Source organism: Ailuropoda melanoleuca, chromosome 3, assembly GCF_002007445.2.
Source record: "Ailuropoda melanoleuca isolate Jingjing chromosome 3, ASM200744v2, whole genome shotgun sequence".
Lineage (NCBI taxonomy): Eukaryota > Metazoa > Chordata > Mammalia > Carnivora > Ursidae > Ailuropoda > Ailuropoda melanoleuca.
Genome location: NC_048220.1, coordinates 82799539 through 82823210, shown reverse-complemented (window position 1 = coordinate 82823210; position 23672 = coordinate 82799539). Strand labels below are relative to the sequence as shown.

Sequence of the window (23672 nt, the reverse complement as noted above, 5' to 3'; positions counted from 1 at the left end):
GATCCCTGTGGTTTTAAAACATTGTTTAAGATAGCAGACATTAAGACTTGTTAATTAATACAACTAAAGTTGTTAATTTATGCTTAGATTAGAACACTGGGCACAGTTTCCAATAACCTATATCTTCAAAAGATCCTTTATAGGTCTTGCCTTCAGTTATATTCCCACCCGGTGTGTCAGCCTTCATTACTGCTCTGGTGATGCCCCTGTGGCCCAACAGGAACATATAAAGTACTGAAGAGTCCAGGGAAACTAATAGCAAGACTTTTCCTTAACAGGAACTCAAAGTAAAAAATTAGATCAAAGAACATATAGTTTAGACAGGAAGGTCTCCAAACCCCACAAGCCTAAGGGAAAAATGTAAGGAGATACTGATTGCTTGGCAGATTTAAAGAAATAAATAAGCAGCCCCCTGAATTTTGGTCTAGTATTTTGCTTTCAAAAAATTAAAACCACAGTTCGTTAATATACATAAAGCCTGTCTAGTCCTGACACATCCCAATTTTTCCAGAATGAATTTTACTCTTAAAGATTGTTGGGGCTGTTTTTGTGTATATAAAAATTCTTCTAAACCATTGAAACAGGTTAAGCGAGACAAGAAGGCATTTTCCAATCCAGCTGCATTATCCCTAGTATGTAGGGTTCTGGATGGTGAATTAAGAAAGTAAAAAATGGTTTAAATCCCCTATGGGTTCTGTATGAGCAATGAATAATTAACACAGAGGCTTTTAAATAAAATCACTCATGAGAGTGATTCATTGTTAAAAGTACTGCCCAGCTAGCATAAAACCAAATTGAAGTCACAGTAGTTTTAACTCCAGTTGAAGGTTCCTGGAAGTTTGGTTTTTTTGGATGGTGGTGGCGGTAGTTTTTTTACATACCCTAAGCCCTATGTCACAGAGTGAACAGTATGTTTATTTAATTTATTCTTCCTAAATTGGGAGTTAGAGTAGGCTTCTAAAGTTTTTTAAGAAATAGATATCATTTCATTTCACATTCTTTTATTTTTATGATTCCAATAAGTACAACATAATTTTATTGTATTACAAAGTACTGTACTGATTTGCAAAATTTTGTAGTTTGGAGAAGGAATTGCCTTCTTAATTTTTTTTAAAGTTTTAATTTAAATTCCAGTTAGTTAACATACAGTGTAGGATTAGTTTCAGGTGTACACTCCAAAAATCACCCGCTGCTCATCACAAGCTCCTACCTTAATCCCCATCACCTATTTCACCCGTCTTCCCACCCACCTCCTTTCTGGTAACCATCAGAGGCCAAGAGACCTTCTGAACAAAGAAATTGGAGAAGATATTATAAGTCACTTCTCCCACCAAGTTATGTCCTCACTGGTTATTTGACATTGCGGGGTCTCAGATAACTGAACCCACATATTAAAATTTAAGTACAGAACAACTAATGAAATCGAAGATAACAAATGACTTTGACACCATCCAAGACAGTGAAAATAATCAAGTCAGATGTGTGTTATTTATCAGACTGAAAATGTTTCCGTATTGGATGTATTTGAACTTTGATTCTTTGTGTTTATTTGGCTGTTCTTTGTCTGAACTTTAAATTCTGCACTTAAGATGTCAAATTCTATTTGTAGTACGTTGACCATCATCTCTCCATTCTGCAGTCACTGCAGACAGAAAAAACTAAAGGATGACATAGGAAGAAAAAAAGTGGTGTATTTCTTTTAATTTAATTTAATTTATTTGTTTGAAAGAGAAAAAGAGAGAAAGAGTGAGCGAGAGAAAGAGAACAGGGTGAGGGGGGCAGAGGGAGAGAGAATCTCAAGCAGTCTGCACACCCAGTGCAGAGCTTGAGGCAGGGCTCGATCTCACGACCCTGAGATCAGAACCTGAGCCCAAATCAAGAGTCGGATGGTAAGCGACTGAGTCACCCAGGTTCCCCTGGTATATTTCTTTTTTAAACTTTTAAGCAAGTATGTATAAGATCACCATATTCGCAGGTATTTCTTGAGATATTTAATAGTTTAGATTTCTTTTGCAGATCATTACCTCCTGTAAGTCACTATGCTGTTCTCTGGTAGTCTAAATTCTTGGAAAATGATGTCTCAAGTAGTGCACACTCGTTCTGTCTTACTTACTGATTTTGTCTTTTATTGGTATTTCCGGCCATTTGGTGCTGCTCCTTTTGAGTGTATTATTTTGGCCCCCTTCCTAATGGCATTAATTACTTCCTTGTAGTCAGCGTAGAACAAAAAGTTCCTGGGGACCCAGGTGTGCTTACCTCAGGGGGTAATCCTGGCATGAGGGCGCCCCTGATTACCTGTGTTGATTGTATCTTTTGAAGGACGTATAGCACAATGAGATGGTTCATCTAGTTTCCCTCCAGCACGATTTAGCTGAAGCAGTTCATTAAGTGTCACTGTTTTTAGGGGATGTTGAAGCCATTCCAGTTTCAGTGGCAGTGATATAACTTGGCACGATTTTAGGTATTTTTCATGGAGTAAAAATGATTCCTTGGCTGAGACAAAGGCTCAGTCTGCTGGCAGAAAGTGTTTAGCTTGGCCAGACTCTTTCATTGTCCATTGCTCCTTCTGGAGAATCTGTCACTCAACATTATAATCACAAAAGGCTCAGGAAGGCTTATTTTGCTTCCTGTTTTATCTTGTAAGGCTACTGCAAGTTCATTGGAGAACATCAGTGAAAGGGCATCAGTAAGTGACTGCGTAAATCAGTTACGTTTGTATGGTTGTTTTGGAAAGATTTTGTATGGTTTCCCGTTGATCCATTTATGTTTGCTATCTACAAGAAAAACATTTTCGCTTCTAGCTGAAGCAGAGTTTAATCTGATATGTTGTGTATTTATTTAGTTCTCATTTTCTGGGTGTATATCAGTCAGTTCTAGATAAATTTTAATGCAAACTAATTACCGTGTCAGATTTGTCTCTTGGTATTTGTAGTGCTTTCTTTGATTTATCTGACTTAAGATTTAGAGTCCTTGGATAAAATTGTGCCCTTGGATTATAGTACAGCCCAGAGGGTCTGTTAAATACCCTCTGGTTTTACCCTCTGTATAGTACATACGAGGAAATGAAAATGCAGGGGTTAAATGATAATAATTCTCAGGCCACAGGGTTAGTTGGTGGTGTGGTTGGGGCTAGACGAGACTACTTCTGACTCCTGGCTTCATTATTGTTCTAATAATTCACACCGCTATGTTCTTTTCTATTTTTCTCCTGCTGTATTAACAAAAACGTAGAATTCCAACCTCCAAAATGTTTTTTTTTTCTTGTTAGGAATTTCTACAGAGAGGTTTATGCCACCCTGGACTCTTACTAAGACTAAATCTCACCTAATTCAGTTGTTTTGATGCCAAAACCAAACCACTCAAAATGCTTACATCTTTCTAACACTTTACACTTTGCCCTCTTCTTTTTTTTTTTTTAAGATTTTATTTATTTATTTATTTATTTATATTTATTTATTTATTTATTTGAGAGAGAGAGCACAAGGTTGGGTAGGGGCAGAGGGGGAGGGAGAAGCAGACTCCCTGCTGAGCAGGGAGCCCGACGACGTGGGGCTTGATTCCAGGACTCCATGATCACGACCTGAGGCAAAGGCACTCAATGGACTGAGCCACCCAGGCAACCCCCCCTTTTTTAAAGATTTTATTTATTTATTTGAGAGAGAGAGAGAGCGTGAGCCGGGTGAGGGACAGAGGGAGAAGCAGATTCCCCACTGAGCAGGGAGCCAGATGCGGGGCTCAATCCCAGGACCCTGGGATCATGACCTGAGCCAAAGGCAGATGCTTAACCGACTGAGCCACTCAGGCGCCCCAAGACATTTGCAAAATCTTTCATGAATGCTGCCACTTTGGTCTATTTGGGATATTAAGGAAAAAGAATTGTCCATTTGTGAACCACAGTGCCAAAGGGAAACAGCTCTGCCTCTTTATGGCCTGGGAATGGTTGCAGGGATGATTAGAGGGCAATCGTGAAGGGGAAGGTGTATCGTGGAGGACAACAGTTGGGATTATGACGTTCTGCTCCATCATCCAGTGTGGAGATTCTCCCTCCATTGCCAATCTTGTAGGATAAGAGGTTTGTTTTTATTAAGGAAACTATTTTCTCACACCTCCTGCTGACTTGCTTTCATGTTGACTATTTTATACGCTGACAGTCTATTCCTTTGGTTTATCCCCAAGAAATGCTTTTTCTAAAAGCCAACTACAAGAAAACATATTTAGTCTTATCAGTCATTCATGCTGTATATTAGTAACATGACCAGATGTTTTACTTGAAGTGGCTCTATTGAGGAGGATCCATGGGAAAGGTCCTGAAGGACAATGGTAGGATGGAGAGTTAGAGCTGTGGAAGAAACCTGAGGAAGGAAGGGGGTGGGGCTTACGAAAACCATTTGTCTGTTTCACTCCTGCCTATGCCTGGTTTGATAAAGTTCCAATTCACTTAGGGTGGCATAGATCAGTGTTTCCTGAACTGGGCTCAATAGACTACTATAGTTTTGGGAATGGTGACCTGAGATCTGGAATAGGTCGTATGGCCCAAAGGGGCAAACAACCAAGGAGCACTAGATATCTGAGGAATTCCTCTAAAATGGAAAATAGAGACCAAAACAAGTAGAAAAACTTTATTTAAATGGAATGGAGACTCTGCAAGGAGAGCACTCAAAATAATCCCTTGCTAATATATTTTGAAATACAGGAGAAAATATTGTATGCACACACAAAGAATAGGATAAAAAGAAACATTAAAAAAAATCTACCCTGGGGGCGCCTGGGTGGCACAGCGGTTAAGCGTCTGCCTTCGGCTCAGGGTGTGATCCTGACGTTATGGGATCGAGCCCCACATCAGGCTCCTCCGCTATGAGCCTGCTTCTTCCTCTCCCACTCCCCCTGCTTGTGTTCCCTCTCTCGCTGGCTGTCTCTATCTCTGTCAAATAAATTTAAAAAAAAAAAATCTTTAAAAAAAAAAAATCTACCCTGGAAAAAATATAGCAAACATTATAAACTCAACTGAGAAAGAATGGGAAATAAAAGTAAGAACGTCTTCCAGACAAAGAAACATAAGATAGGGGAGGAAAGATAAGAAAATCAGAGGGCTGGGGCGCCTGGGTGGCACAGCAGTTAAGCATCTGCCTTCAGCTCAGGGCATGATCCCGGCGCCCGGCATTGTGGGATCGAGTCCCACATCAGGCTCCTCCGCTATGAGCCTGCTTCTTCCCCTCCCACTCCCCCTGCTTGTGTTCCTTCTCTCACTGGCTGTCTCTATCTCTGTTGAATAAATAAATAAAATCTTAAAAAAAAAAAATCAGAGGGCTGGTGCAGGATGTCTACCACTCAGATAATAGCTGTTCTAGAAGGAGTAAACAAGGAAAACAGATGAGTCCTAAGCAGGAAAAATGAAACAATATATACAAATCAAGTAATGTAATTAGATAATTAGACATATTATAGTGAGCCTGTGGAACACCAAAGACAAATGGAACATCTAGAAAGTTTTTTTTTCTTTTTAAGAGGCAGATTACTTTCAAAGGATCAACATTTAGGCTGAGAGCACACTCTTGAGAACAATGGAAGGCAGTAGATAGTGGCATTCCTTTGTCCTCTATGTATTGAGAAAAAGTAACTGACAACCTAACATACCATACCCGGCAAAAGTATCTTTCAAGAACCAAGACGAGGGGCACCTGGTGCCTCAGTCGGTTGGGCATCCGACTCTTGATTTTGGTCATGACCTCAGGGCTGTGAGATTGAGCCTCCCTGCTGGGCTCCACACTCAGTGGGGAGTTTGTTTGAAATTCTCTCTCTGCCCCTCCCATCCCACGCTCATTTGCACTCTCTCTCTCAAATAGATAAATCTTTTTAAAAAAAGGAACCAAGATGAAATAAAGACATTTGAAGACAAACATAAACCTAGAGCACACCTTCATTAAGTTAAATTCTAAAGGATATATTTCAAGAAAAATGATAGTGGGGCCAGATAGACTTTTTGAGTTGCAAGAGACAAAGAAGAATAAAGAAAGTGGTAAATATGTAGGTAAATACAAATAAACAGTGTAAAAACAATAATACTTTTTCTTAGAGATTTTAGGGAAAATAAATATAAAATAATATTAGCCTTTAAGTTGGGAGTGGGATGGATAGATTTCAAGTTTTCTAAGGTCCTTATATTGTCCAGAGATAGGTAAATATATTGATAAGCTTTAGATTTTAATAAATTAAGGATGCATGTTATAATTTCTAGCATAATCACTAAAATAGAAAGAAAATGGTTTTTTAAATTTTATTTATTTTTAAAAGTTTATTTATTTATATATTTAAGTAATCTCTACATCTAATGTGGGGCTTGAATTCATGACCATGAGATCAAGACTCCCATGCTCTTCCAACTGAGCCAGCCAGGTGCTCCTAGAAAGAAAATGTTTACCTGTCAAACCTATAGATTTAAAAAATGGTATGAGAAAATTTTCAAAAAGGCAAATCAAGAGTCTTGATTTTGGCTCAGATCATCATCTCAGGGTTGTTAGATTGAGTCCGGAGTCAGGCTCCCCTCTGGGTGTGGAGCCTGCTTAAGATTCTCTCTCTCTCTCTCTCTCTCTCTCTCTCTCTCTCGACTATGGACTATGACAAACAAACTGAAGACTTCAGAGGGGAGGGGGGTGGGGGAATGAGATAGACTGGTGATGGGTAGTAAGGAGGGCACGTATTGCATGGTGTACTGGGTGTTATTCGCAACTAATGAAGCATCGAACTTTGCATCGGAATCCGGGATGTACTGTATGGTGACTAACATAATATAATAAAAAAAAAAATCATTAAAAAAAAAAGATTCTCTCTCTCCCTCTCTCTCTCCCTCTGCTCCTCCACCCTCTCTCTTCCTCTCTAAAAAGTTAAAAAAAAAAAAAAAAGCAAGAGGGGCACCTGAGTGGCTCAGTTGGTTAAGTGTCTGCCTTCAGCTCAGGTCATGATCCCAGGGTCCTGGGATGGAGCCCTGCATCAGGCTCCCTGCTCAGCAGGAAGCCTGCTTCTCCCTCTCCCACTCCCCCTGCTTGTGTTCCCTCTCTCGATGTGTCTCTGTCAAATAAATAAATAAAATATTTTTTAAAAAAAAGCAAGAAAAGAGAAATAAATGTAGAACAAGTAGAAGTATAGGAAGAACAAAATGAGATGAAAGAGATTAATCCCTGTCATAGTAATTCAATGAAATATAAGTAGATTAAATTCTACAGTTAAAAATCATAGATGGTAAGAATGGATTGTAAAAATCTGCTTGGCAGTATTATTGATTAATCAATAACACTGCCCAAACCCCATATGATGGGAAATTAAGGAACACACTCTGAAATAGCCCATGGATCTAAGACAAAATTATGAACATTCAAAAATAATTTGAACTGAAGGATTATGAAAATATCCATTGAAATGCAGTACTTATAGGAAATTTGATAGCTTTATAAGAAAATAAAAGATATATAAATATATATATGTGACAATATAAGGGCTGAGTTGAGCATCCATTCCAAGAATTTAGAAAAAGAACAGCAAAATAAAAACAAACTAGAAGAAAGGATGTAACAAAATAAGAAAGATTAATGAAATATAAAACAAGCACACAATATAGAAGCACAATAAAAACTAAAAATGGGTTTTTAAAAAATACTTATGAAATTGATAACTTCTTGGTGAGAATGCTAAAGCAAAAAAAAAAAAAAAAAGAGAGAGAGAGAAGGCACAAATAATTGTTAAAGAGAACAAATAAAAACCAGTAGAGATCTAGGATTCATTGCTGAGTGGGAAACAGTCAACCCAATCAAGCATGAAGTTCAGGAAAGTTCTCAAGGTTGAGGTTTGGTGGAAAAGGAGACCACAAACTGTTTTGGTCTGTATCAGAAATGTGAAACACCTGGGCACTGTTGATTGGCAATATCTGGGTTTGTTGGTTGGCTACACACTGGGCTGGCTGAAGGTCATATGTTATATAGGTAAGGCATAGATATAGCACAAATGGGGCATCCAGGGGCCTCTAATATGCACATGTAGCAACTAAGTCAAGATTGTGTCATCCTGCCAAGCCTATGCTATTTTTGGCAGGATAGGTGGCCAAGTCAGGGTTTGTTATTACCTATATCAGGAGTGCAAAGGAGACATCACTATAGATACTGCAGACATGAACAAAAAGAAAATACTGTGAACAACTTTCTGCCGATATATTTAAAAATTTAAAAGAAATAAGGAAATTTCCAAGAAAATATAACTTACTAAAGCTGATATATTAAGGAATGTAAAGTTTGAATAGTTCTATAACTAAGAATGAAATTAAAACAGTAATTTTAAAAATGTCCACAAGGGGGGCGCCTGGGGGGGCGCCTGGGTGGCACAGCGGTTAAGCGTCTGCCTTCGGCTCAGGGCGTGATCCCGGCGTTATGGGATCAAGCCCCATGTCACTCCTCTGCTATGAGCCTGCTTCTTCCTCTCCCACTCTCCCTGCTTGTGTTCCCTCTCTTCATTGGCTGTCTCTATCTCTGTCAAATAAATAAAATCTTAAAAAAAAAAAAAAACCTAATGATGTAATGTATGGTGACTAACATAATAAAAAATTAAAAAAAAAAAATGTCCACAAGGAACACTTCAGGCCCAGACTGCTTTGCTGGCAAGGTCTACCTAACATTAAAAAACAAATAATTCCAATCTCATATAGACCCACACATAATCTTAATACCAAAATGTGACAAAGACAGTGTAAGAAAGAGAAGTTACAAGGCCAATTTTACTTTTGAACAGAGATGCAAAAATCCTAGGCGAAATACTAGCAAACCAACAGCAATAATAAATATCACATATTTCGACTATGTTGGATTTGCTTCTTAAATGCAAGTTTGGTTTAACATTAAAAAATTAATATGATCCGGGGCACCTGGGTAGCTCAATCAGTTAAGCGTCTGCCTTTGGCTCGGGTCATGATCCCAGGGTCCTGGGATAGAGTCCCACATCAGGCTCCCAGATCAGCAGGGAGTCTGCTTGTCCCTCTCCCTCTGCCTGCCACTCCTCCTGCTTGTGCTCTCTCTCTTTGTCAAGTGAATAAATGAAATCTTTAAAAAAATTGATATGATCCAACATATTAAAAAACTTATATGAAAAATACCAGTTTTTTAGGAATAAAGCATAATATAGTTCTATTTTTTGCTAAGAAGCTGGAATCAGAATCATTTTTTGTATTTCTGTTTGTGTATTTTTCCTGCCTGGCCTTTTCCGTTTTGATTAGGCTGATTTACAGCCGAGAAGTATGACAGACCCTAGGGGCATGCAAACCAAAGGGTGTGTGTGATGCTTCTCATCACAGAGCACAAGCTCAGATTAGCATTACCCCATTCAGTCTGGTACTTAAAAATTAGGGACTACCAAGGGCTGACTGAATACATGGCCCATGAAGATGCATTGTAAGAGAAAGATAAATTGATTCAAAATATGGTCCCTGCCTTCTAACCAAGAAAGACAAGTCTTCTTTAAAAAAAATCTTAATCTGTGTAGGCCATAAACATTAGCTCCCCCAACCCGAAGCCAGGCTCAGGTTCAAGTGAAACTCAATACTTCTTTGCTCTAATGCTCATTTTAACACTTGCCCTACATTCTCCTTTGAATTCTTTAGCCCTAAATCAACCCTCTTGATTATCTCCTTCATCTATCTAGAGTAGACAAGCCAAGATAATAAGCTGCCAAATATTATTTTTAATTGTTTTTTTTAAGTTAAAGATGCCTGCCTCAGCTGTGCTTTCATAACTAAATTATTAACTGCCTAAGGGCAGACATTTTCCCTTTTATATTAAATTTAGCAAACAGAACAATAGACTCTAGAGCTGGAGAAGAATTTTAAAGGTTATTCATCCCTGCTTCCTTCTGGTTGTCTCTAAACTGTCTTCCGTCAGATGTTCTGAAGCCTGTGCTTAAATACATCAAGGATCATTGAACTCATTTGTACAGAGTGGGACATTAAGAAATAGCCAGTGATGATGATGTTGATAAGCGCATTTCCGTAAGAAAAATGCATTTCTTCATTTCTTTACTTCTTGTCATCTATCAACAGTCTTGGCATAGGGGGAAGGGAATTGCGTTGCAAAATACATCTTCCACTCTATTCCCGATGTTTCATTGAAATTCAGTATATTGTCCCTAGATAGGCCACATGTGACATATATTCAAAATAGGACACTAATAGGCTCACTTCCTGAAGGATAGCCAAAGGCCGAAGAACTGACTTCTATCATTGGGAGCTACTATTATTTACCTTCCCTTAGTAGGACATGTGCTTTGCGTTGCTTTTGTTTTTTTTGTTTTTCCCAGAAGGATAGGTAGGCTCTATTTACCTATCCTTTCCCACCTAATTTTCCTTGTGACCAGATTTTAAGACAATTGGCCTGCATTTGCAACGTAATTTGTACTAGACAAAGCTAGAGGTCCTCATGGGAGTTGGGCTCCTGAACTTTATACCGAGCATTGACATTAATAAATGACTAACAACTCACACGGTGCTTCCCTTCTGGACTAAACGATTTACTGCTGCTTCTGTTGATGTCAGTATTATCTGGAAATAGTAAATGTACTATGATAGGGAAGGCTGACAGCTGGCAGCCGATGTGTTCAAATTCTCCCACACTTCCTTCTGTGGTGATGGTGTGGTCGTTCTAAATGCAGAACGGTAGCCCCTCTGGTGTTTTGAAAGGAGTATTTCTCTCTTGCTATTGAGGGTAATAGATCAGGTAATGTTTCCTAAACAATCCACATAAATGGTGCACATTAATGACCGTTAGATACAGACAGCGTCATAGTGTACTATTAATCCAGGTCTCAGGATTGCCTAACCACTCCATGTTATCATCTGCCTGTGATATGATGAAAGGCCCCAACTCTCAAATGAAGGATGGGAAAGAACGAACTGCAGGTAGAAAACAGGGGTAGCGAGGGTGGCCAGAGCACAGATATGATGAATAACTCTCACCTGCTGTGCTTTTGAGCTGCTGCTGCTGCTGCTGCTGCTGGGATGTGCGGATTTCCTCATGGTGCTGGCCGCCAGTTTGGGGAAGGTCAGTTGTCCTCTGGAGATAAGAGTTAGCCAAGTAGAATAGGGAAGCAAGGGGGCACGTGGGTGGCTCAGTTGGTTAAGCATCTGCCTTCGGCTCAGGTCATGGTCCCAGGATCTTGGGATCGAGCCCCACATCAGGCTCCTTGCTCCATGGGGATCCTGCTTCTCTCTCTGCCCCTCACCCCATTCGTGCACTCTCTCTCTTTCGTTCTCTCTCTCTCTCTCTCAAATAGGGAAGCAAAGCCTGTCAAACCCAATAGCAAAAGACTTTGACATACTAATAGAATATTCCTTACTCAGAGAAACATAACTTTGACTCTGACCTAACTGGCTATTATTGTCTTTACCAGAACCTAGTATTAAGTATAAAACCATTGATGAAATTTTAGCCACTGGTTAGGTGCCAAAGGTTTGTTTTTTAACAGGTATCTTTTAAAAGCTGGGAGAGAATATACCTTTACGCCATATATTGTTCCCTATTAAGTTGTCCAAAATGGATTACAAATAATTAGAATTGTAAGATGGGACCGATGATTACTAATATTCAGTTTATTATATGCCAGGGGTTGTCTAAACATTCTACATATTTTTATCTTGCTTATTTCTCACAACCCCTCTGTGAAGAACACCTCAGTATCCCCATTTTGAGACGAAGAACCTGGGGCTTAGGCTAAGTAACTTGCTTGAGATGACATAACTGGTCACAGTGACTCTTGACTTGACCCCAAGCGATCTGACTACAAAACCCCAGCTTTTAACCACTATCCTATGCAAACAGGCAATGTCTATGAAAAGAAGCTGAGAGAGAGAAAATGTCCTCTTCTAAAACTGGGGAAAATGATTTAGTCATTCATAGGGTGTGGATGGAGCTAAGTAAGATAGCATACGGAAGATGCTTAGCAGAGAGCCCGGCCCCTAGTGGCCATGAGTAGATGTTAGGTATCATGACTGTAAGAGGTTCTGAATGCTTTGCTTTTATCCTCATGGGGGGTTGGCCTGCCGGGAAGGTTGCATTGAGCCTTTGGTGAATAAGCACAGTGATTGCAGGAGCCGAACCTGGGGCGGGGGGCACTTTGAAGGTGGGATTAGAGCACAAGCTTGCAGCTGCCATGTACCTAGCAGAACAAGGGTCTCAATGTTTGGCAGATTTTCTGTTTCAGTATTTCTTCAAGAGCAGGGTTTCCCCAGTGATGTATTTTATAAATATGTCAAAATGCCAGCTGCTTTCTGTGTTTTTCTGATAAGGGAAACATTTAGAATCTGTGCTCTGCCACTTTTAAAGACTAAATATTTTGGTTTGAATAAAAGAATACACCTTATCCCTTACTTCAGAGTAAGCAGAACTGATGGCTTTCTTTGATCTTGTGCGTGCAGACACCTCTAAGCCCTGGCAGTGCTTGGGCCTTTGGTCTTGAAAGGGATGCCATGCAGTGTCCCCACTGGCCCGGAGAGTGACTGCTCAGTGACTGAGTGTTTGTGTTCCCCCCAAATTCATGTGTCAAAGCCCTAATGCTCCAATGGGAAGGGGTTTGGAGATGTGACTTTGGGGAGGTAATTAGAGTCAGATGAGATCATGATGATGGTGCCCTCTTGATGGGGTTAGTGTCCTTGTAAGAGGAGACCAGAGAGCCTAGTGAACATGGGGGACAGTAGAACGGTAATGGTATCCATGTTAAGGAAAAGAAAGCACAGCCACCTCCCCGAAGTCAACGGGCTTTTCTTGAGGTTAGCAAGGGAGTGAAGTGAGGCCGGCTAGAGGCTGAGGGTGAGCCTGGAAACTTCATGATACTTCAAAGGGCAGAAGGAAGATGGTTATCAGAACTACAGTTTTGATGCTTTTCAGTGAGATCATCCTAATTAACTGACTAATTTTGCCTTAGGAATGTTGGTTTTTATCCAGAAAAATTGGATATGAAGTCACATTGAAAGAAAGTAATGGGGATAGGGTACTGTATTTAGAAAGTGCACTTCCCTTTTTGGGGTCCATTCACGTGGATGCTAATGTGATTGACTTGGCTCTCTAGCAGCAGATCCAAGTTCCTCAGTATTACATTGGCAAAAATTGTTATGGTAATAGTGTGAGGGCCTTTTGATCTTGCTGATTAACATGGAGCTTGACTAACCTGATTATATGACTCTGCCAGAAACTAGGTTTAGGTCTGTTAATACAGCCTCATAAATTCAAATGAGGCTTCCTTGGGCCATCTTATCCCAGAACTGTTGTATTTTATTATTTGAAAATGAGACTCCCTGTTTGCATAGAGATAAAGTTTAAGTGTATAATTTATTTTGATATTAAATATTAATCTCCATGTTGCTTTTGCCATTAAGAAGTGAAACCCTATGGTACCACAACCATGGATAGTTCAGCCATCTACTCACTAAATGTGTATTAAATGCCAGACGTCGAAGGTTGTGTGCAAGGTACTGGGCCCTGTGGTGAAACAGAAGGCAAGGGCCCAACGCTATGCTCACTTGTCTTCCACAGGAGAGAGGAGGCCCTCTCTGATTCAACCCATTTTCAACTCTGACCTCAGTCAGTCTTCTTGCCATGTGTTGCTGGGCCAGGACAGGGATGTGAGGCACCAAACAGATGGTAGAGATCATTCAGAAGAGGAGGGGGAGGGAGGGCAGGTGCTTTGCAGTCTATGTTGAAGGAAAACAAAACCGCCCTTGCAATACAGTTGATAGAGTTTAATATTAAAGAAACTTTGAGGGGCATCTGGGTGGCTTGGTTAAGTGTCTGACTTTGGCTCAGGTCATGGTCTCAGGGTCCTGGGATCGAGCCCTACGTTGGGGTCCTTGAGCAGCAGGGAGTCTGCTTCTCCCTCTGCCCTCTCTCCCTACCCCCTGCTCATGCTCCCTCTTCTCAAATAAATAAATATAATCTTTAAAAAATAAAAACAATAAAAAATAAATAAAAGAAACTTTGAACAGTTGCAAACATAGTGACTGCTTTGATTGTCTGCTTTAATACAAAGCATGTCACTCCAGCCATCCAGCACTGTGCAGAGTATTGGGCCAGACTGACTGAAGAAGACCAGAACATGAACCATAGGGGGTAACATCCTAAGTGGTTCCAGACAAAGAAAGTTTACCTAATCACATTGATTAAACTCACTGATACCTAATGAGGGGAGATTGGACATTCGTATCAGAACCCACTGTATATAATTTATAGTTTACTCTATGTAATTACGCTCAAGTAAATTATAGGGTAATCTGTATATGTTCTCGCTTCATAGCACAAATAGAATCATTTTAATGAGTCCCCGTTTTTGCCATTAAAAGTCATGTATTGAAGACCCACCAACATGAAAACTTCACAGGCAGGAATTCAGATTTGTCGTGCTCACTCCTTCATCCCTGGTACCTAGCACAGTGCCTGTGTATAGACTTTTGTCATGTTTTCTAGCTGCCCAGGCCTTTTGAATACTCTTCATGTGTTTAGGAGAGGTCTCACCTTTACAGACCCTGCCTCCCCAGAGTAGAATCCAGGAAACAGATTTCCCAGCCTCCCTTGCAGCTAAGACATAGAAGCATGTGACCCCGGCTCCACCAGCCAGCCGCACCCAAGGGACTTCTTTTCAGAAGTGAGCAACACAAAGAAGAGGGCTTTGCCCCCGAACTGATTTTTCTAGCCAGGCTGCCAACTGAAGTATCAGGCTTTCTCCTCCAGAGAGCTTTCCCTGAACATCCCCACCCCTCCCCAGGTCTGCTTTGTCATTGTACTTTTCCATTGTATTATAATTATTAGCATCTTTTTTTGGTTCTAATCTGTTGTAATAGTTAAGGTCATACTAGCTGCTCTCACCAACAAACCAAAATTATACAGTGACTAAGGGAATTTCCCTTTCCCAATCACATAAGGTCGAAACAGGGTGCCTGGGGTCGGCAGACAGCCCTGCTGCAAGAGATTATTCGGGGACTCGGGCATCCTCCATCTTGTGGCCTCACCATGTGTACCCCACGTCTTCCAAGGTTGCCATGCCCATTTGAACCAGGCCGGAAGGCAAAGGGCATGGAGAATCACACACTGGGGGGTTTAGGAGCTAGGCCTTGAAGTGACGTTTGTCACTTCTGTTCACATTCTACTGCTCAGAACTCGGCTACATGGCTACATCTGAGTGGCAAACACCATCTAGCTTCCTGTAGCTTCTTCAGGGAAGAGCAAATTATGAGAAAGTGCCATTTCTTAACTTTCTGTCTTCTCACTTGCTCCCTTCTTCCTCAGCTGGGGAAAAGGATTACAGTAAGAAGGCTGATCTTCCAGTAACCCTGAGTAAATCACAGACAGATGTGGCTCTGCTCTGGATTTCCTTTCCTTGGCTCTCTGGTGCTTTTTTGCTAAGTGGTTCTGTTTGGGGGGCATACAGTCATTGGATGGTTTTTCTGAATGATTTGCCTAAAACGGCTTTTATCTCCAGGCTTCCTATGTGTCAGTTTGAAAGAGAAAGTGCTTAGCATGCAGTCTGGACGCCCCATGTGCTCTGACATGCGGGCACGAGGAAGGCTTAGGGGGTTCCAGATCACTGCCTATTGGCCACCCACAGGCTAATGAAGGAAACATCTTTTTATTTCCCCTGCTTCTCCTGGACGTAGGTGCCCTGTCAGCAGCCAGGGAGAGCTGGGAGTACGACTCGGGTGCCAGGGACCTCCAGAGCCCGGACTTGCAGGGTCAGTGGGCGCTGCAGAAGCTTCTCGAATACGGCGGACGCTCTTTGCATCCGCAGGCTGCCATCCTCCACACATTGCTTGCACGGTCACGGCATTTGGGCAGCTCTGTAGGAGGAAGCTATCTGGAGCTGGCCAACACGGTGAGTACTTTCTGGTTCGCAGAACACATCTTTTGGCCTGTGTGTATTCCAGTACAGACATTTTCATTTTGAGCTCCAAGGGACATACTGGGTATTGTCTTTCTTCTGGAGCTCAACATTGTACAGCATTGCCAGGAATGTGAAGGGCTCCAAACACGTGTGCTCAGTGACTTCACTCTCATCACTGCGAGCAGAGTGCACTCCTAAAAGGCGTTCCGATGAAGTCTGTCCTGTACGTGGATTTAATTACTGGAATAACGCCATCAGCATGTCCATGGCTAGAGTACTTCTACGGTACCAGACATTACAAATTGATAGGATATAATCCTTTCTGTTCCCTAATTTGGATGGTACTCATTTAAAATACAAAGATGAAAATTTTTCTTTGAAAATTTGATTATTGTCTCTTTCTGCTTGTACTTTAAAAGTATTTTCTGTTGACAACTGCCTCCCCCCACCATTGCCTTGTGGCACTCTGTCCCTTGTGCTCTACTCAATACATTTCTGTCGCCTTTAAAAATATATATTTTCTGTTGAAAATGGTGAAGCAACTTGGAATTTCATTATGTTTAGTTTAACCTTCCCTTTGACCTTGGGATGAATCACTACTACAAAGGGTGACCCTTTGGTGAAGAGCTATTGTCTTCCCTTTGAAGTTAGAGCTGGGGAACGCAGCAGGGAGGCTGATGGTCTGGTCCATTTTGGGTGACATGCAGACACTTTACAAATTGAGATTGCTATCCAACCAATGTGGGAAAGGTCTGCAAACCTACCTGGCTTTTTGAAACTGAAGCTTGAATGGTGGAATAAACACCTTGACAACTTCACTTATGTATATTTATAGTCCGCTTTGATGTAGACTAGTGATTTTCAAGCTTCTTGTGTTTGAGGTACATTTTCAAATCCTGACATTTTGGGTGACATGTTTGATGGAACTAACAATTCTAAATATACCAGCAATAATCAAAATACAGTCCCAATTAAAGGACATTCAATAAAATACCTGATCAGTATTCTTTAAAACTGTCAGGGATACTAGAGGCAAGGAAAATCTGAGAAAGAGAAACCATCACAGCTCAGAGGAGCCTGAGAAAATATGACAGCTAAATGTAATGTGGCACCCTGGATGGGACATTAGGTAAAAAACTAAGGAAACCTGGATAAATTATGGGCTTTAGTTAATAATAATAAGTCAATATGGATTCATTAATTGTGATAACCATACCATAATAACGTAAGATGTTAATTATAACAGAAGCAGGGTGTGAGGTATCTGAGAACTATCTTTGCAATTTTTCTGTAAATCTGTAACATACCAAAGTGTTCCCTTTATTAAAATTCATGAAGTACACCCTTACAGTTTGCATACTTTTCATATATATGTTTTATGTCTATAAAAGCTTATGACAAACACATAATCAATAATGGTGACTGTCTATTGGAATACACTGAATAAGTAAAAAAAGAAAGAAAAGGAGAGAGAGGCAGAAAGAAATAAAGAAACAAAGAAAGAAACAAAGATGGGGCACCTGGGTGGCTCAGTCAGTTAAACATCTGCCTTCAGCTCAGGTCATGGTCCCAGGGTCCTGGGATTGAGCCCCACGTCGGGCTCCCTGTTCAGTGGGAAGCCTGCTTCTCCCTCTCCCTCTGCCTCTCCCTTCCACTCGTTCTCTCTCTCTCAAATGAAGAGCCTAACTGACTGAGCCCCCCAGGTGTCCCCTCACAAGTGCTTTTTAATTTCTGAAGTGCTCTGCAGTGATAAAATTGAGATTAACTCCAACATCCTATTGAAATTACAAAACTCCTTACAGGAAGAATTTTAGATTTGACAAAGGTCTTTATTTGTGAAAATGAAGATGCTCTCAAAGGGTCGTTGCTTTACTATTATTGCTACTGTTAGTGTAAACTCTGCAAATACAGGATCAGTGGTTTAAGTTAGTGTTTTTCCCCCCTGGAGAGGTTCTCTGTTTTTATTTAGCAGAATCTGAGCTTATTCGTACTTTTCGCCCTCTGCTCTTAGTTCAGCTTCTGTTTCCTCTGTGTGTTTATCACAAATGGAAAGACTGACCAACTTACAGGGTGGCCAGAGGAATCCCTATCTTTCTCCCCTCTGGTTTATTCAGATTGTGAAGAGATGATAATCTGACTGTCCTTACCAACAAATTATCATCAATAAGACACACAAAAGGCAGGCATACCACCCTTTTGAAGCTTTTAATCTTGGGAATGAATGGTATCCCTGCATGACACCTGTTCATTCTACTAGAGAACAATGGCTCCCAGATATCGCAGACCCATGGACCAGCAACATTGCAAAAAATTGAGACTGGCCAACTTCTTACTTTGCCAAAAATCAAAAGCCACTCTCCCTACTATCTAATACCACCATCATTCCATGAAAGAGAGGACTTTCTGGCACAAATATAGGTAGGCATGTCTAAATAAGTAAATAAATGGAAAAGATAAGTTTAACTGCATGGAAGAATTCAGAATTGTTCTTGTTTTTCCCGTATCTCCATTACCCGTTACCCGGTGGGAACTGTGGCAGGGATGAGGTTCTCCAGCAGGGAAACTGTGGGCGCAGACTTTACCCACATACCCTGTGCTTGTATGTCTGACATGGGACGAGTCATCTAACCTCTGTTAGCATCTGTGTTCTCACAAAATAGGAATCATAACACCTCCTTCACATGGCTGTCCTGGAAACTACACAAGATAATGTGTGGAAAGTGCTTAATACAATGCCTCATGCAAGTAGGTGCTCAATAAATACTCATGGTTGTTATTGCTGTTTTCCCCACCTAGTTATCAGAAATAAGCCTTGGGAGTTACTTACAAGTGGATAAGTTTGGGTTGGAATTTGGAAACAAAACTTAAAATGTTCTGAAGAAATGACTCTGAGGAAGATATTGAGATTTCGAGATATTAAATACTTTTTTATGAGCTAGGTGGTGTCTCTAAGATGTTGTTGTTAAAAATTATGCTGACTAATCCTATATGTAGAATTCACATGGAAATACCAGATCATGCAAAAGGGTAATAATAATTCCCAGCTTTGTCTAACCCCACCCCATTTAAAAACTGGGGATGTGGGGGCCCAGATCAAAAAATCCCTTAGTGTCACGTAGAGAGAAGTAGGAGAACCAGGACTAGAGGGCGGGCTTCCTGACACCCCACCATGTCCCTGCCCCAGACTCGGGGATGGCCCTCGCCACTGACAAGAGCAGGAACAGCTGCTGGTGCCCTCTCCTTAGGATCTTTGTTACTGGGCTCTGGGTCACTCTTCTGTTCTGCTGGGTGGTGCTGGGTGGTGGTTCTTATGTCCTCTACTCTCCTTCCTGGAGTTAACATTCAACCATTTGTTAAAATAATGGCATGCTTCTGTACCCGGCCCCCCACTGCCCTGGCTACCTGGCGCTGTCCCCCAGGAACCCACAACTCGCCCCATGATTCAGCCTCTAAGGGGAGGGTGCCGCCCTGCAGCGGCCTGGCACTGCTGCCATTTGGCATCTTGCAGGCATAGGTTCTAGATGCTCCTGGCTGGGCCACACCAGCTGGTAAATATTTTTAATATCCCTTCTGCCCTCTGGCAACCTGTTGGACTGAAACAATAACTCCAGTTTTAGGGCCTGCTCAGAGTGTGGGTGTCAACAGACAGTGAGGTGGCGGGAAGCCCTCAGATCTTCCTCTCTTAGTAATTCTTTACAATGATTCTTTTGCGGGGGGAGCACCGGGCTGACTCAGTTGGAAGAGCATGTGACTCTTGATCTCGGGGCTGTGAGTTCAAACCCCACATGGAGTGTAGAGATTCCTCAAAAAAAAAAAATCTTTAAGAAAATAATTGTTGGGTAGTTCCATAGGGGTTCATGTTTTATTCTGTTTTCTACTGACTTTGGGTAATTCTGTTGGGTAGTTCCATAGGGGTTCATGTTTTATTCTGTTTTCTACTGACTGTGGTATGCTAGGATAAAGGAGTTTTGTAAATTGTAAAGTACACACTAGAGGGCAGTGGCCCCATATGTAGACACCTGACAATTATGGCTCTTTCCGCATTTCTCAGCCTTTCCTATGTGTAGGGGAGGGGAGAGGAGTGTCCTTCACATCCTACAAAGGCATTCATGTCTGAAGGGTTTTGTGAACACAGAGCGGCTGCTTGGGAGTACCCCGGCTGTCATTCCTTGCAGTTTCTTTTCCATCCTTTTTTCAATCACTTCTCTGTGGGGCTCTAATAGTAGACTTAGTTAATGTTCACATCTTCATGTCCTTTTTCTTTCTTTCTTTCTTTCTTTTTTAAGACAAGGCAAAGAAAAAGTGGGAAACATACATTCCTAGTTTGGGGCAGTATGGTTTTCTATCTTTGCATCTTTGCATTTGCGAGTAAAGTCATGAATTAAGAATGAAGAGGAAAAATATGGTGGAGGGTTCTTGTATTTTGCATGTGCAGAGGCAAAAACCATTTACCCAAGTCCACAGAGCTGCTCCCCTGGCCATGATCACTAAGGAGAACCATGTTTCAACTCTGTTTACCTCTCCTGCGGGCACCTGAGTAGTAGGAGGCCTGCTTGCTGCGAGAGGCCTAGCTGGTCTGTGCGTTAGAGGGAGGGGTGGGGTGAGTGGGTGTAGGGACTGTGAAGCCATGAGGCTGTGTGTTTGCAGAGCCTGGGGTATTGAAGAGAGAATTTCCGGTGCAACTGAATCGTGGCACGGAGTTCAAGAGGAAGGCAAAGGGACACTAAGAAGTATGTTAGTGGATTATTTATGAATCTACCTTTGATGGGATCTGAGGAACCTAAATAAAGGGTTTGGTTTCTTTTTAATTACTTTTGGTTGTTGTTCCTTTGAGAGGGATAACCCTCTGAACCTGGATTCTGTGAGTCCCTAGATTTATAAAAGTTATGGATAGAATACACTTAGTGGGGTGTGTTTCTGAATTCGTGGGATCTCTAGCAGTGTGTCCATGCATACGTACATGCAGCTAGATCTATGAATTCTCTAAGTGTTTGAAGTGTTTGTTCAGCACGTTTATTCTTAGGCACTTACGGGAGATAAGATGCTCTTTTTTTTGGATTCATGCAACCAGAGGCCTTGGGGGGGAGAGAGGACACCTGGACACCCATAACAGCCCATGCTCTGTAACTCGGGGACAGGGATTCCCTCTGCGTTTCTCTTGGTGTTGCTAATATTTATTGAGCATTTACTGTACCCCACGTATTGCATTAAGTGCTCGGCATAGAATATCTTGCTTAGTCCTCACAATAACCTGATGCCATACATGTGGTTACGATCCCCATTTACGGTGAGGAATTTGGGGGTCAGGGAGGTTGCCTGAGGTGCAGCAGCGAGGATACAGCAGGTCGAGATTTCAACACAGGTTGTCTGACTCTGCAGTGTGGGCTTGGAACCATCCTTCCTGTGCCCCCAGGGGAAGGAGGGATGCTGCAGGCAGTGCCATCACCAAATCATCCCTCCTCCTGGCCAGATTGGCAGGGTGCACTGCAGTATCACACAGCCTCAGCTAGCTACAGGCTTTCTGACCTTATTCCTTCAGAGTACAGCGAAGATACCCTGGCTGTTCTGGAGAGAGCCTGGGCCATCTCTCTCTCTCTCTCTCTCTCTCTCTCTCTACCCTGGCTGTTCTGGAGAGAGCCTGGGCCATCTCTCTCTCTCTCTCTCTCTCTCTCTCTCTCAATCTCTCTCACACACACACATTCATTGGTTAGGTTTTCATGTGTTTCATGTGTCTGATTCTGCATAAGACATTGTCACTGGAGAGTAATTAGAACCGCTGGTGGATTTATGGTGGGGCCTCCTGACGCGCTTGTGTTGTTATTTATGCCTAGATGACAGGGCAGGTTAGCACTAAATGTTGAGAGAAGTGCACCTGCCACTGTGATGTGGCTAGAGGCATCTATCAAAGATGCGTTTGCAGGCAGTGCCCTCAGTCTAATTGCCAAATAGTGCAGGCTTTCTTCAGCTGCACTTGAAGGTGGAGAGAAATGAGTTAGTAGGGAGAGGCTGGACCCTCACCTTCACTTGTCAGTAGATTCTTCAGGGGCAGAGGAGTAATCTCTTCCCTAGTCCTGTGTCTCTTGGGTCTTTGAGGTAATTATCCTTGTGCCATGGATGAGGGCGAAACCTGTCCCTAGAGACAGAAGCAAGCGGAAGGACTAATGTGTCCTACCATTGTTACTGCACTAATTGGTCACATTTGTTAAGTGTCTATTATGGGCTGGATATTCCTAGCGGGGGTCTCGCCTGTATCATCTCAGCTAATCCTTAGATGGCCAGCCCGTCTTTTAAGCCTGAGCCTTTCCAGCCTTCCCCCAACTATCATTTATGATGCCATTTGTTTCTCTGGTGGTCGGGGGAAGGTGCTGCCTGCTTGTAAGAGTGGCATTCACACGAGCTCAAGAGGAAATAAACATTGCCAGTGACTAAGGCAGAAAAGGATTAGCAGACTTATGAATTATGTGTCAATTTCACTTCTACTGAGAAGAATCATTTTGGTGCTAGATTATATTCCGTGTTTACAGATGTCAGTATAGTATGATGCACGCTAAAATGTAATATTAATTAGTAGTAGCAGTTATAATAACCCAAGTGTCAACTGTCCCTTTGTCCTTCAGTTTCAGTGTCTGTCTGTGCTGTCTCTAATTTTGCCCTCATTGCAACCCAGAATTGGAACTTAGAGAAAAGAATCTATGGTCACGAATGAATTGGTGAGCAGGGCACCCAGCTGGCTCAGTCCATAGAGCTCGCGATTCTTGATCTCAGAGTGGTGGGTTTGAGCCTCATGTTGGGTGTAGAGATTACTTAAAAAGAAAATCTTAATGGGGTGCCTTCACAGGAGGGATGCAAAACCCTCTCCTAATATTACGTGTTGTAGTTTAGAAACCATCTTTTGTTACTAAATACATCCTTAGCATCTTACACTTCCGCCCTTTGTGGTTTATCAAAGTACTCCTTTTGAAGAAACTCTACTGACAAGAAATTCTAGGGGAATAAAATTTTTGCTCCATTATAGAAATAGGCCTTATTAAAACAGAATTCTGAAACAAAGGACTGTTTACAGAATCTCGACTGTAAATGGTTTGATGTCACCCAATTCAGACATATTATGTTTAACAGTACATGAAGGGCTTCGTTAGCATGAGAATTAATTTTTTTAAGATTTTATTTATTTATTTGACAGAGGGAGAGAGAGAACAAGCAGGCAGAGCAGTAGACAGAGGGAGAGGGAGAAGCAGGCTCCCCGCTGAGCAAGGAGGCCCATGGCGGACTCGATCCCAGGACCCTGGGATCATGACCCGAGCTGAAGGCAGACGCTTAACCGTCTGAGCCACCCAGTTGTCCCTAGCATGGGAAGTTATGAAGATGACAGAGTTTTGGGGTGACCGGGTCCATATTTTGTAGTGAGAACCGCAGAAATTTCATTATAAGCTTAATATAGCACCATGGGGTGTCTGGCTGGCTCAGCTGGTAGTGAACGCAACTCTTGATCTCAGGGTCATGAGCTCAAGACCATGTTGGGCATAGAGCTTATATTGTGATTTTTATAGTGTGTCCTAACTTCCCTTTTACTATGAAACAGGATATAACCTTTAACCAGACAGTCCTGATTCTGTTTGGGTTCTTCTGTACGCCCCATATTATTCTTATCCCTAGTTCTGGTTCATAGTTAGATGTGAGGAATTCAAACCATATCACATTCAAACATATTTTCTCCACTTGTTCCTGCTAATGGCTTTAATCTAGACAAAATATCTAATTTACAACCGAAAGTGTAA

The 23672-nt window shown here is 41.7% G+C and overlaps 1 protein-coding gene across 1 annotated transcript in view; it reads left to right on the top strand.

The window, feature by feature from the left end:
- The window catches only part of MCC (MCC regulator of WNT signaling pathway), a 407237-nt gene that overhangs the window by 63308 nt on the left and 320257 nt on the right, over nucleotides 1-23672 (top strand). The window contains 1 exon segment of the mRNA XM_034656615.1: nucleotides 15671-15885. Within this exon segment, the coding sequence (XP_034512506.1) occupies nucleotides 15671-15885 (215 nt within the window).